The 15,286-nt window shown below is 32.9% G+C and overlaps 1 protein-coding gene across 1 annotated transcript in view; it reads left to right on the top strand.

The window, feature by feature from the left end:
• The first annotated feature begins 745 nt into the window (after positions 1 to 745).
• Zwilch (zwilch kinetochore protein) overlaps positions 746 to 15,286 on the top strand; it is a 55,591-nt gene continuing 41,050 nt past the window's right edge. Inside the window, exons 1-3 of the mRNA XM_089104144.1 lie at positions 746 to 762; positions 5,136 to 5,250; positions 8,436 to 8,650. Coding sequence (XP_088960270.1) covers positions 746 to 762; positions 5,136 to 5,250; positions 8,436 to 8,650 — 347 coding nt within the window. The remainder of the gene's footprint in view (positions 763 to 5,135; positions 5,251 to 8,435; positions 8,651 to 15,286) is intronic.

The following is a 15,286-nucleotide window of genomic DNA, read 5'->3' as shown; positions in this document are numbered from 1 at the left end:
CAGTGAGGATACTATCGGCCTACGAACAGCAAACAGCTAACGTGGCGATCAGAAAAGGGAGAAAAAGGTTCTTCATTCCTTTTTCTAAAACAGCACCACGAGAGGTGGCAGCTGGAACCATTTCTTCTTGGATAAAGCAGGCCATAACTATGGCATCAGAGGCAGCAAAAGAAGTGTGTAGAAAAGGGAAAGCACATGACGCAAGATCCATGGTGGCGTCATGGGCCCTATCAAAATCAGTACCACTTGCTGATATAATGAGTACTGCTGGCTGGTCTTTGGAGTCTACTCCCAGACAACACTATCTTCATGAAATAGAAGATCGAATCGATGCTCTACATTTTGTTGCGGTTCAGACAGTTTTATAGTTTATACATTTGAATATTTGAGTTTGAATCTAATGTTTTATATTAGTTGATTTATGTACCCACCACCAAATCGGTTGGAATCTAAGCTTTTGTTAATAGATGTACCAACGTATGAGGTAATGGCGACGCCAAAACCGAATTTTCGAATGAAAGTTCAGTTTGGCTAGCCGATACTTACCTCATACGTTGGTACATAGAGTCCCTCCCTCGCTCATAGAGAGTTAAGGAATTATAAGGGATTTAGATCAAAACAGAAACCGATCTGAATTGGCTATGCAGAAGAACTGGATCGTTGTGGAAACGTTGGTTTTTCGGAGGATTTGTGGTGTCTTGACCCTGTCTTTGTACTGCAAAACCGGAGAAGCTTTTGTTAATAGATGTATCAACATATGAGGTAAGTATCGGCTAGCCAAACTGAACTTTCATTCGAAAGTTCGGTTTTTGACTCCTTAAAGGAGCTGAAACCTAACTTAGTTTTTATATAAAGCCCAAAACTCCTTTATAAAGGGCATCAAAGCAAAACTGAAGTTGTTTTTGAGAGCTTTCAGGGTCTTTTAAAACATTTTTGCTTATTTGTTTTCATAATTATATTTCAATATTAGGACTACTGAAATTAATTATTACCATTCTTGAATTTGCTACAAAAGGTAGTTTTTCTCACTATCAAGTTTTTTTGGAAGCACATTTTTAAACTTTTGGTTCTTACTAGTTCCTAGGCTGTTTTGAGCCATTTTGAGGGTTCAAAATTAAATTTTTCCCAAAAGTAATTATTCAATTATTAAATAACATTAAAAAGGTGTCTTTACTTAACGTATTAAGTGAATTAATGTATTCACTTTCACCTTACCTAAATTATTTTGGAAACTACATATTTACCCACAATGATCTCCTGGAAAGGTATATTGAAATAGTTATCTCTACATCTTCTCTCTTCAAAGTGTGCTGATTTTTCATTTTTCACTTGACTTGGAAAAATCAGCTCCAACTTATTCCTGATTCCCTGGAGCTGTTTGTAGCTTGGGCAAAACTCAAGACTATATAAACTTTTATTACCTGCCCTTCACTGTGTTTGTAGTATTTCAACCTGTTATCAGTTGTAAGTCAAAAGTCTCATTGTTATTTATTGAAAACCCATCTTCATACAAAAAGAAGATGACAGAGCACTACAAAGAAAAAAAAGAAACAAAATATCACTACAAGTATAACAACATAACTAGAGTTAAAGAAGTCAGCTCCAAGCATGTCTTGAAATCTTGTGGTTGTGTTTCTCCATAAGTTTAGCAATGGCTATAGTAGGATCTGCTATGTGATGACTATTGACAAACTTTGAATTGTGTGTTCAAATTGTCTATCTAAGTGAGTACTTTGTGAAACAGATGAAAGTACAGTAGATTTTCAATTTATCAGCATTTGTAATAATCTTCCAAGAGGGTGCAATGTAGAGGATGTGGGGCTAAGCAACAGTGTTGTACAGCATTGCAAGATAATGTTGATTGAAACAAAGCTTTGAAGAGACTATGGAAGCATGATATGCAGTGTTTGATGGCTTCTGTTAGGAGATGATAAGTGCGAGAAACGGTATTTCCAATGGGAATACCAAGGTGTTGAACCACAATGGGAATACCAAGGTGTTGGTATTCCCTAATGGGAATGCTGAGGTATTGGTATTCCCAATGCAAATACCAAGGTATTGAGAGCATTTTAACTAACACTCTCAAGAACTTATTATTTCAGGTCTAGGGAAAGGTCAGTGAATGGCTAATCTGATGAAAATAGTTAATTGGGATTCTTGAGGGATGTGGCATCTAGAAGAGTGTTAGGGTACTTTAAACATCATTGGCATGGGATTCTTCTTATTTGGAAACTATCATCTGGCTTAGATTTTGAGTTTGCAATGACATCTTCAAAGATTCAAAAATCTTCTTCCTGTAGAATTTCTTATACCTGAATTATTCCAAGTCTGATGAATCAAATTATACTCAAGCTTAGAAGTTGAAAGATAAGGGTCAATTGTATCATAGACTGTTGCTTGACCAAAGGTCAATCAACAAATATCCTAACTTAGAAATAAATTAGTGAGGCTTTTGAAATAACTTAGTTACAGAACTGTAGGTTTGAATAAGAATGATATCAAATGACTAAGTGATTGTCAGGCTTCAATTGAGCAAGCCATGTTGCATATTTGAGAGAATCTAATTTGATTCTAACTGCTCAACTAAAGTTGTATTACAATGCCATCAAGAATTTTTTAAGGGGCAGATGTCAAACTGATAGGACAATAATTTTGGACCCAGTCTTTCTGAAGTTTTTTTTTTAAGTGTCACTATTTTCAGATGTCTCATCAAGGATTTAATGAATTGTTTGTACATAAAGTTTAATGGAGAATCAATTAAATACTGACAACCCCCTCTCTCCACCTAGAAGAACAAGAAAAATTGCTTCTTGGGGTGGGTAGCACTGATGTGTCTTCTTTTTTTTTTCTTTGCTGCTAGCAGAGCTCTGGAGCATCATAAAGAACTGTTTAAAGCCTCATTTGAAGCTAATTTTCTATATGTAACCACTTTTTAAGAATTTGACTTGAAAAAAAACAACAAAATAAATTGCACCATATGTGTGACATTCCTGGATTGGAAAAGCTGGGGGAGCACTGGGACCTTATAGAGAGCTGTTTAAGGGCCTGTTTAAAATCTAATATTTGTATCCAATTGGTTTTTGTGAATTTGATTTGATAACACCATCAGAAACTGCTATGTGGCACCCAAGAATTCTAATTTGGCTGTAATTTCCAGAATGGAAAGGCTGTGAAGAAGGAAAAAGATACTCATAATCTCCATTTTTAAAAACTTGATCATGAGGTTTAAGATCCCCCTTCTTCTACATACTTCCCATCCAGCCCCCTTAGATCTAGTTGTAAATCATCTATTGACTAAGAGAAATAGAAGGCTTCTGCAACAAGATAGAGAGCTGTTAAGGGCTTGTTCAAAAGCTAATTTTATATTTAATCACTTTCTGTACTGTTGATTTGATGATACCATTATAAAGTACCATATGGCACCCAACAAGTGCACTTTGGGTTATTTATTAATTTTTTTTTTTTAAATGAAAATCCCAAAAAAGGGTCATATCCTATGAAAAGATTCCAAAAAAATGTTGTTTTTTTTAATCTAGAAATGGGTAAAACTAGGGGGCACAGGCACCCCGCCACCTTCAGTTGCCACTCAATTTGATAGAATAGTTTATTTTGAAATGCATATTATCTTTCAAGTGCCAATTAAATTCCAATGATCAGTTCTTCTAACATGATAAAGTTAAAGAAACAAAAACAATGGAAGCACACATTTTTGCAATTTATATTAATTACCATCTTAATTTCTTTTAGTAAGTTCATTCAAGATTGAGTTCTTTATTTGTAAATACTCAAATATACCAAAGGATAATAGCCCATGGACTCTTTTGTAGTAAATCACAGATTTTTCAAGGCAAAGTTTAAGAGAGATGCAAAATTAAACTTATATTTAATGCCCTTTTTTGTAAAAGTCCATGGTAGCTTCATTACTCTCTTTACCTATGTTGGACAAAATCTTTTAGGCAAAATTTTTATTGTGAATATTTTAAAATCTAAAAAAAAAATGTAAAAAAAACTAATTTTAAAAAACACCAGAAGTTCTTCTGATGTAAGTGAAAAGCAAGGCCGAAACTTAAAATGAAAAAAATTACTGCTTCGTGGTTTATGAATGGAAGTTTGTTGTTGACACAAACTTGAAAGTTGAAAGTTTGTGTATGAAATTTTTTCTGATGAAAGTGAAAAGCAAGGTTGAGACTTAAAACGAACAAAATTGCTGCTTCATGGTTTGTGCAACATATTTTTGAAAAACCGTTTCAAACAAACTGGCTTGCAATATTTTACTATATTTATAAAATTCTGAAAAAAATTAGCGCTTTATTGAAAACTAGGCTTTCTTGAGATTTCTAGAGAGTCAAAATCATGTTATAAAAGTTCATAGCAGGTAAAAGACTGTTGTGAGCTTTATGAATCATTCTTTTATTTTCTGCAGGGCAGTTGAGGATTTTCCTGTTTCTATTCCTCTTTTGTTGCGTTGGTTCTGTGTTTTCATAAGGCGCTAGTTTTTTAGGGTTCCATAAACATAGGGAAATATCACAAGCCAGTTTGTTTGAAACAGTTTTTCAAAAATATATTGTATAAACTGCAAAGTTTCAACTTTGTTCTTTACTTTCTTTGGACTTTCTATTCCTGATTTGTTCCGTCGGTTCTTTGTTTTTATAATACACTGCTTTTTTACAATTTCATAAAAATAGAGAAATGTCATGAGCCAGTTTATTTGAAACAGATTTTCAAAAATATGGTGCATAAACTGAGAAGCTTCAACTTTGCTCCTTACTTTCTTCAGACTAACTTTATACTTTTCAATTTATCTGGTATAGTATTGGGAACAGTAACAGATTTAGTTAGAGTTGTTGAAAATTCAAATAAGGCTTCAGAAATTATTACAAAGCAACTGATCAAATAAACCGACCGTTTCTCAAATCTTGCCATGAATTATGTAGTTATACTGAATAAGCAATTGTATGGTACTGAATATGTAGTTGTACTGAATAACAAATCCTGTAGTCCTTAAAAAAAAAATTAAAGTTTACTTTTCTATGTGTGTTACTCTTGAAAAGCATATGACGAATATTTCATAATGTGTATTGAAAACTTGTTTCTCTGTATTATTCCAAATTTCTCCCTATGTTCTTATATTTTAGTTTTGTTGATATCAAAGACCCATTCGTTATCAAAGACTGTCCTCTGCTGGAATATACATTCAAGGCTTTGCCAGAGAAATGGTCTCAAGTTGGTGTGCTCCATAAGGATAAAACAGTATTTATTTATTTTATTTTAATTTTTTTTTTATCTTATGCATGTTATAAGATATGTGTCACTTTTGGGCTATTCCATTCTTTGAATATTTCGATTATAGTGCAAATCTTTTGAGCTTTTATGATTTGCAAGCACTTGACTCAACCTCTTTATGCTAGTTTTGCTTCAATCCACTTACCTTAGTCAACTTCAGCTTACCATGGTTGCTGAGGATGGTAAGTGATAGTTACTACTGGTATATATACAAACATTGATAGAAACTTTACTCTGTGTTTGAATTTTACAAGCATTGAAGGATTTACATTTGTTGTTACTTCTAGTCTGGGTATTCATTTATAAAAATTTATAAATGTTAAAAATTTATTATTAATAATTAATTGACTTAATTTGAATTTAATTGTTATTATTCAATTTAATTTTTAAAGTTAATTATTTATTAATTTAACTATTTATTTTCTAACAAAAACTTATTAGCATAATTTTCTTAAATAAAGGGATTTTTTAAAAATACATTAATAAATAGTAGCATTCTGTTTAAAAATGAATCATCACAATTTAAATTAATCACATTCAAGGTTTTTAACAAATATTAAGGGAAAATTTTATAAATTGTTATTCTAAATTGAAACTCTTAAAGTTTCAAAATCGTTTTGGGCTGCATTTAATTGGTGAACTGTAAGTCACCAATCATAGCCACATGTGCTGCCTAATACAGAGCAAAGTGGGTTCTAAGTAATATATTTTTTTCTTTTCACCAAGGCACTTGGTATGAAAGGATTTGTCATAGAAAATTTGGAAGGAATTCATTTGATCGGAAATTGAAAGTTCTAGTGTCCTTTTTAAGAGAAAAAATGATTGAAGTCCAACTAGCCCCCACCCACGCCACTTTAATTCCCTAAAGACATCCGATCAAAATTTGAGATACGGTAGCCGTTTTGCTCAGCTGAAAGGCCCAATTTGTTCAAAGGTCCAATAACTATGCCTCTAGGGATGACGACCTCCCATAACTTTTGGGGTAAGGGCTTTAAGTTATGCAATTCGCCCGTTGTTTACATACAGTATTTGTTAGAAAAAAGGGGGGCATGTTTGACCCGTGGTGTTCAAAAAGGCCAAGGGCATGCAGCTGAAGCTTTCTGAAAATGTTTAGGAGAATGCTGAACTAAATAAAAACACTTTATGTGCATGCAGATTGTCAATGGGGCATATCTCAGTAATGGCTTGAATTGGAACTTTCAGGGAATGATGAGGGGAATGATCAATTGACAAAAAGTAATATGTGCACACTATTACAACTAGTACAATTATTATTTCTACTGCTACTACTGCTAAAGGTATTAAGGTGAACATTTCTGTTTATGTTGAGGGGAATGTTGAACTAAATAAAAACACACCATGTGTATATAAGTTTTCGAAAGGGCTTATCAGCAACAACTTAGAGTATTATGTGGAAAATTTCAGGGCATGATGAGGGGGATGTTCAACTTACCCAAAGGCAATATATGCGTACTACTACTGTTATTACTACTACTGTCACTACTAATGCTAGGACTACTACTACTGAGGCTCAGGGTATTAAGGTAGAAATTGTAGGGAATATTGAGTGGAACTTGAACTGAATCAAAACACACTATGTGCATGTAGGTTGTCAAAAGAGCGTACCAGCAACACCTCAGGAATAGCTTAGTGTATTAAGTTACTACTTACACGGTATATTGGGAAAGGGTGTTGAAAGAATAAAAAGGCAATATTTTGCAAGTTACTACAGTTACTTCTATTGCTACTACCACTAATGCTCTCAATACTACAAAAACTAAGGGTATTAAGGTGAAAATTTCAGGGAATGTTGAATTAAATCAACAATACGTCCAGCAACGTCCCAGGAACTTCCAATTGTGTTAAATTGAACTTTCAGGGTATTTTGAGCGGGATGTTAAAAATTAAACAAAAGGTGCCATGTGTATACTGCTACTAATGCTACTACTACGACTTATAGTGCTACTAAGGCGTTTGTGACTGAGAATTAAATACATTTAAACATTTTCTCTTTTTTAAATTTAATAAATCTAAAAGCTATTAAAACTTTCAGGAATGAATATCAGTATATACATTAAACTACCAAGCCACATTTATTATTATTATTTTTTAATAATAATCTTGATTATGATGGTGATTTTTTTTTGTGACGTTACGTGAAATAAAAAGGTACAGTTCGAAATAACGATCGTTCCAGAATAAAGATCGTTCATAGTTTGAAATAAAGATCGTTTCAGTAAAGGGAAAATTATATTCTGGTCTTTAGAAGACATAGGGGGCGTAAGCCTTAATCTTCTTTGCGGTAATATCTGCTCGTTTTGGGTTTGAATTGATTAGCCTACTTATTATAATTGCTGTTAGTTTTGGGTTTCATTTATTTATTGATGGTTATATGTGGTAGTTTTAAGCTTGAAAAAATATTTGACTTTATTTATGCTCGTTTTTGGTTTAATGCAGCTCTTTACTTTCATTGAAAAACTTCTTTATTGAAAACGGTTTTAAAAATTAATTCTTTGTAGAGGGGATCAGAAGGTTTTTTTTTATGGAGGGTGTCTTTATTGTGCATAATTGTCTTTAGACGTTATGTCACATAATTGTCTTTATTTTCATATTTGTGAAACATCTAAGCCGTGCTTGAATTAGCATCTATGTCAATACAATATGGAATGATGAAGTTTTATTTGATTCTCTGTCAGCACAGTGGGCTTTCGATTTTTGAAATGTTGATACCATGCCAACTTTTTGTCGTATTCCGGCAAAAGAAAAAGAAAGGAATTTTTTTTCCCTTGTCAACAATAAAATTATAAATCTAACCGACAAATGGCGGGTGAAACACTGATATTTGTGTTCAAGAAGGGTAAGGAGTATTAAGATAAATTAGTTAACTTGCTAAAAGATGATAATTGGTTAATCCGGTATAAAAGTTCTATATTCTAAATTACCACCGTACAAATTTGTTCAATATTTTATTCCAAGTAGGTATAAAAAGGTGCAAACCAAACCCTAAAGAACAAAATGTTGATATGATGAGTAACTCAAACGCTGCTCATTAAAGTTGTTTCATTATAGTATTGTAAAATAATTGATCCATAATAAGTTATTGTTGCTAATATGTAGGAAGGACTTTATTGAATTCTTTTCTACTTTTTCAGAAAGCAAAAGCGGAAAAGAAATGTGCCCTTATTTCTCCAAAACCTGAAGAAGAAGGAGACAAGAAATGTCCTGAAGAGTATGAAGGGAATCCATTAGAATGCCCTTTTGATTTGGAAGCTCTCTCGAAACCACTCGTTGATGACTACGAGCCTGAACTAGAACTGATTCATGATCCTCAAACACTTTATTTGCCTGTGAAAGCTGATGATGCTAGGTAACCTATGATCTAATATGGAACTAATTTAGTCATATCACCAATAGCCCCTATCAAAACAGGGCAATGGAGTTTGGGTAATTTTCATAGGATTCCTATAAGAATTTTCCTCAGAGGGCTCAGGAAAGGATTATTTTATTCATTTTTTAGATTTTTTTTTTTCGATATCTGGTGCTAACACCATAAAAAAAAACATGCTGAGCATTATCTAGTTCCAAAGTAGATTCTACCATTATCTAGTTTTGTTGGTTTTTATCTATTTATCTAGATAAAAGCTGTCATCTAGTTTTTAATAGTTTTGATCGTTTGTCGTCTTTCCTTTTCCTACTAGTGACCGTAGACCCGTTGTTTTGCTTTTTTTCTAGACATTTCTCTCTATTTCTCTAATCATAAAAAAATAGTATCGCTAAATAACAATCTTCTATTTGCGAATTTATTGAGTATTTTTCCATTCTATTCCCTTTATTTTTCCCTTCCATTTTATTTTCATTTTCCCTTTAGTTTTCCATTCTTATCATGTAATCCTAGACAAATGCTCAAGAATAAGTCCCGTGGAGGCTTATGGTAATAACAAACACTTAGATGAATTGGAGAAAGGGCATTTTTTGCTCCCTCCAATCAAGACTTAAGGTATACTTGGCCTCCCCAGTATTTCCTGATTTTATGCCCTCATGCCATTTATGAGAGGGCTTGCTAATCGCTATGAATAGATGACTGTTTTTATCTAGACAACATCTAGTAAAAACGGTCATCATCGCTATTTTTTGTCTAGTCATCTTGAAAAACTTATTTAAAAAAATCTGTATGTTGAAAAATTTATTTGAAGCAGTTTGTATGTTGAAAATTTATTTGAAGAAATCTGTTTGTTGAAAAAATTATTTGAACAAATCTATATGTTGAAAAATTTATTTGAAGGAGTTTGTATGTTGAAAATTTATTTGAAGAAATCTGTATGTTGAAAAAATTATTTGAAGAAATCTGTATGTTGAAAAATTTATTTGAAGGAGTTTGTATGTTGAAAATTTATTTGAAGAAATCTGTATGTTGCAAAAATTATTTGAAAAAATCTGTATGTTGAAAAAATTATTTGAAGAAATCTGTATGTTGAAAAATTTATTTGAAGGAGTTTGTATGTTGAAAATTTATTGGAAGAAATCTGTATGTTGAAAAAATTATTTGAAGAAATCTGTATGTTGAAAAATTTTGAAGGAGTTTGTATGTTGAAAATTTATTCGAAGAAATCTGTATGTTGAAAAAATTATTTGAAGAAATTTGTATGTTGAAAAACTTGTTTGAAAGAGTTTGTATGTTGAAAAATTTATTTGAAGAAATCTGTATGTTGAAAAAATTATTTGAAGAAATTTATGTGTTGAAAAATTTATTTGAAGGAATTTGTATGTTGAAAAATTTATTTGAAGAAATCTGTATGCTGAAAAAATTATTTGAAGAAATTTGTATGTTAAAAAATTTATTTGAAGGAGTTTGTATGTTGAAAAATTTATTTGAAGAAATTTGTAAGTAAAAAAAAATTATTTGAAGAAATAGATACGACGAATAACCACATATGGCAGAACGTTCCAGGGAGATGTATACCACTAGAAAACTTTTTACTATAAGTATTGCGGTGTAGAATTTTCATCCTGTAGGTATTCAAGCAAACTATGTCTGTTTAACTAAAATATTTAGTTAAAAGAAATCTTGACACAAAAGATTTATTATCATCTCAATTTAAAACTATTAAGGGAATCAGATAAGGCTTCAATCCTCAGAAGCTCACTTCACAGTTAAAACAGTGTAAACGTGCTGATGTGTTGTATGTATACTATTACGGAAGGACATAGCGCCAAAAGTAATGAAAAATGGCTTGAAGTCAAACTTATATTGCGCCGTTCTAAGTGTGTGACTGAAAATTTAATTTCTTAATATGTATTTTGATTACTTGTTAATAAAGAATTAATTTATTGATCTATTTATTATATGATTTATTAAAAAAATTTTAGGATATGGACAAACATTTCAGGGTCTGTGTTCAATATTCCTATGCCTGAAGAAGGACAGATTTTCTGCGTTGCAATTACCTGATTTCAAAAATGTAAATTTTGAATTCTGAATAAATATCCAGGATCTTAATTTGAATTAAAAATCCGATTTCAAAAGCGTACAACATACATTTAGGCTTTGAATGGATTGGGATGGAGGAAGAGCGTGCGTAGCTGTGTTGGCCTCAGGTGGCTTGGTGCTGCAGCTAGTTAGTAGTAGCAGTAGTAGTAGAAAATGATAGTGGGTTTATTTTTTTATTCTTATTTTGCTAGAATTTTCACTCAGATGGAAGAATATCGAAGGATGGCTTATCCAAATGGAAGAGGGCTTATCACAAAACGATGATTTTGGTGAATAGATCCTAAATGCTACTGAGCAAAAACTCAAGAATTACCGAAATTTTCATAATTACCTAATTTCACTGGCTGCAATGTCCAGCGGTTATCCTGGCATATACACACTGAATGAAACGGTCATAATATACTTGTAGAAATTGTGCATAATTGTTAATGCAAGCTGGTGTCTTTTGATTTAGTAAGACATCCCCACCGATATCCAATGGAATTTACAATTTAAGGATGCACTATGCCATTTTGACAAGCAAGATGCAGTTAATTCTTTTTTATTTAGTTTGATTGTTTTAGTTGTGATAGTTGAAGTTGAACTAAGCAGTCGAGCTATTTTGGAACTCCAGAATGACAGCGAAGTATAGATAAACTTTGCGAATATATTTTCCACATTCTGGCTTGTTGTATATATTTTTAGTTTTAAATTCATTATTTTCTTAAAACCACATTGTAAAAATAGATAATTTCTGAAGGAGAACAGACCAAAGAAAACCGACATTACTTTTTACGTTTTTATTATTCCGCTTAATTTCTTATGGTTCCGGGGAATTAGATACCTTTTAACTATCTTGTTTTCTTTTTCTTTTTAAGGTTAGTTTTTCATCGTTGATTATGTTTTGCATGCCAGGTGTTTTTTTTTTTTTTTTTTTTTTTTTTGGCTAGTTGCCTTGGATGATTTGGCCGAAATAATTTGAAAAGGATTCGAGTTACAAGATATTTGATATGAAAGTGAAGAGTTTAAATAAGTCTGATTGAGGGAAGGGGGCCCGGGCATTTTTCTTAGAAGGAAATAAGAAAAAATGTATTTTATGGGGGACATACTTTGTTTCCAGGGGAAGTGGCTTCTTTAGATCAATATTTTGCCCCCTCCCCTCTGGGAATACATATGATAAAAAAAAAACTGCAGGAAGACTTATGTATTTTATGGTTTCAATTAGTCGTTTTTGGCTATGTTTATAGAAAGAGTAAAAGACCAGGAAATCAAAATGTGGACCCAGGAAATTAAAATATCTGAAACATTGAAGTTTCATTCCCATGTAGAAGAGATATTAGTATTTGAATATTGTTTTTAAAAAAGATTACCGGGGGAGACATTCAGGGCTTGGTTTCGTATTCGAGCAAATTGCCTGCCATTAAAAAATAGAAAAAGAGTATTTGAAAGAAAAAGAGTGGCCCCAGATGCAAATGCGGATTACTCTTGCCCCAGATGTAACCTAGGTATTGAGGATGTCGCCCATATTCTCACCGAGTGCCAGCAACTTTATATATTATGTGAAATTTTTTTTGCGGGTGTTAAGTGGTTGTGCCCGGGGATCCTTAAAACGACTGTAAAAAGGACAATCAGGCAGTTATGTAAATATGTAAATGAAGTGTTGACATCAATGAGTGAAACTTGATATTTATGTTATTTTTCTTGTGGAGTGTGATTAAGAATACTGTTCTGTATGGCCTGTTTTTTGGCTTATAATAAAATTATTATTATTATTATTATTATTAGTTAACATTGGGCTGAACAAGAGAAGTTTTTTCAAGGCCATCAAGATGCAGTCTGGACAATTTTAGTACGAAAAGTTTTCAACATTTTTTTTGCTAGTGAAAAGTCATATGTTTAAAAAAATAGAGCCTTTGAAGCATCAGAATGGACTAGAGGTTAAAAACTTTAGTATTTCGTGTTATTGTCGACCTCCTTTTTTTGCACGTTTTCTATTTTCATATTTGAGCTTGGGACTGTATTATTTATGTTTCTAATAGAAGATCAAAAATGAAATACTCTTCTTTGATGCGAGTAGGATAATTGTTCCTAGACACAAAAAGAATAAGCTTTATGAGCAATTACTATTAACTGGAAGCTTTCACGGCCACTACTACTACTACTGTGGCTTCAAATACTACTGGTTATGACTGTGACTACTTCCAGCTGCGACAACTTCCGACTGTGACTGCGACTGCTTGCAATTACGACTACACCTGCTTTTGACGTATTTCAGGGAATGGTGAACAAAATCAGGACACACTATGTGCACGATGATTGTCAAAAGGGCACATCAACAATATTTTAGGAACGACTGAAACTTTCAGGGTATGTAGAATAATGCTGGAGGGCAAGCACCCCCCTTGTCCTTTTTAGATCCCCTAAACATTGATCAAAATTATGGAGTAGCCAATTTCTTTGAGATAGTCAAAAGTCTAATAACTTTGCCTCCGGGGATGTCCTGCCCCCCACAGCCCCTGGAGAAATGGCTCTATTTTATGTAGTGTGCCAATTGTTTACACTGAATTTATCATTGGGAAAGAGGCGAAATGTTTGATTTTGAGTGTTTCAAAAAAGTCTAAGGGTATTTTGGTGAAACTTCAAGGAGGGCTAAGTAGATTTTAAACTAAATAAATAGACACTAGGTGCATCCAGGTTATCAAAAGGGTATATATGCAAAATCTTAGGAGTCACTATTACCTTAAATACTCACAGGACCACTATGGCTACTACTATTATGACTGCAACTGCGATTACGACTATTTGTGATGCGACTATGAAAACTTGGGACTGCAAATATTAGCGAATGTGACTTCTTGTGACCATGGCTACTTGAGATTGTGACTGTGACTATTTACGACTACGACTGGTTGCAACTGTGACTATTTACGACTGTGACAACTTTCTACTATGACTACTTGCGATTGCGACTACTTAAGCCTGCGAATACTTGTTACTAAGACTATTTGCAATTACGGTAACTTATGACTGAGACTGCAACTACTTGCGACTGCGAATACAAATGCAACTTGACTGCTACTACGACCACTTGCGACTCTGACTACTTGAGACTGCAAGTGTGACAACGAGTGCGACATATTTTGACTGCAACTGCTACTGCTTGCGACTTTGACTACTACTATTAGTACTGCGATTGCGACTGTGACTGTAAATACTTCTGCAACTTCTACTATCACAACTATAACAATTAAACTAAATAAAAAAATATAACTGTATCTTGCTTGTCGAAATGGTATTGTGCATCCTTAAATTGTAAATTCCATTAGATATCGACGGGGATGTCTTACTAAATCAAAAGACACCAGTTTGCATCCAAGTTTTCAAAAGGGCGTATCTATATTGATCTCGGGAACGGCTATCGATACTAAGTTGAAGCTTTAATGGGATACTAAAAGGGGATTCTAAAGGAAATCAAAAGACACTATGTATCTAGCTTATCAAAACGGCATATCTTCAATATTTCAAGAACAGCTAGGGAAGGATATCAAAATGCAATATTCAGAGAATTTTGGGGAGGATCTTGAATTTAAAGACACTATGTGCATCTTTGCTGTTAATGGGTGTAACTGCAATATCTCATGAACGGCTAAGATTAGTAAGTTGAAAATTCCAGGAAATGTGAATGGAATGTTGAACTAAACCAAAAGATATCATGTGCATTTTGGTTGTCAAAATGAAGTGTCTGTAATATCTCGGGAACAGGTAAGGTATTAATTTGAAACTTTCAGAAAATGTTGAGGGGGATGTTGAGCTCAGTCAAACGATATTGTATACATCCCGGTTGCAATATCTCAGGAACGGCTAATGGCATTTAGTTGAAACTTTCAGAGAATGTTAAGGGATTTGTTGAAACAAAATGAGTAGACTCTAATTAAACTAATAAATTGGAACGCGATATTTTAACTCTTAAGCTGGAGACGTGAAAAACAGGAGAAGTATTCATTATATCAACCAATAACAAAACTTTGGCAGTCAAAAAGGGACAGAAATTAATTTAAAAAACTTCCTAAAAAAGTTTTTTAAAGAACAGTAAAAAGCCATATTTAACTCTAGCCCAGCAGGAATAAATTCCTATAATTCAAGCTCAAAACGACCAGAAATTACTATAAAAAACAAATAAAAACCAAAACTAACAGAAATAAAAAAAAACAATCGTAGCAAACACAAATATAACAGGTACTAATATAGATAAATCTTAAAAACAAGTTAAAACTAAATGGAATGTTCATGTCAAACTTAAGACGAACAAAAATTACTACAAACAGGAGTTTAGGTATCCAGTCAATTTTTGGCTATCGTATCAAGTCAATTTTTCTGAAAATTAGCCTCATATCATTTTCCCCATATTATTTCACCTTGGCAAAATTTGTTTTCCCCACCCTATCCTCCTTAATAATTTTTTTCTTAAATCGTCTGCTAACTGGAATTAGAGACCCTGAAATTGGAGAACTGTCAGCCTTAATGTTGACAGTTGGT

The sequence above is a fragment of the Artemia sp. Qi Xiang Cuo genome, chromosome 18 (assembly GCF_049724085.1).
Source record: "Artemia sp. Qi Xiang Cuo chromosome 18, ASM4972408v1, whole genome shotgun sequence".
Taxonomy (NCBI): domain Eukaryota; kingdom Metazoa; phylum Arthropoda; class Branchiopoda; order Anostraca; family Artemiidae; genus Artemia; species Artemia sp. Qi Xiang Cuo.
This window is presented reverse-complemented; position numbering and strand designations above follow the sequence as displayed.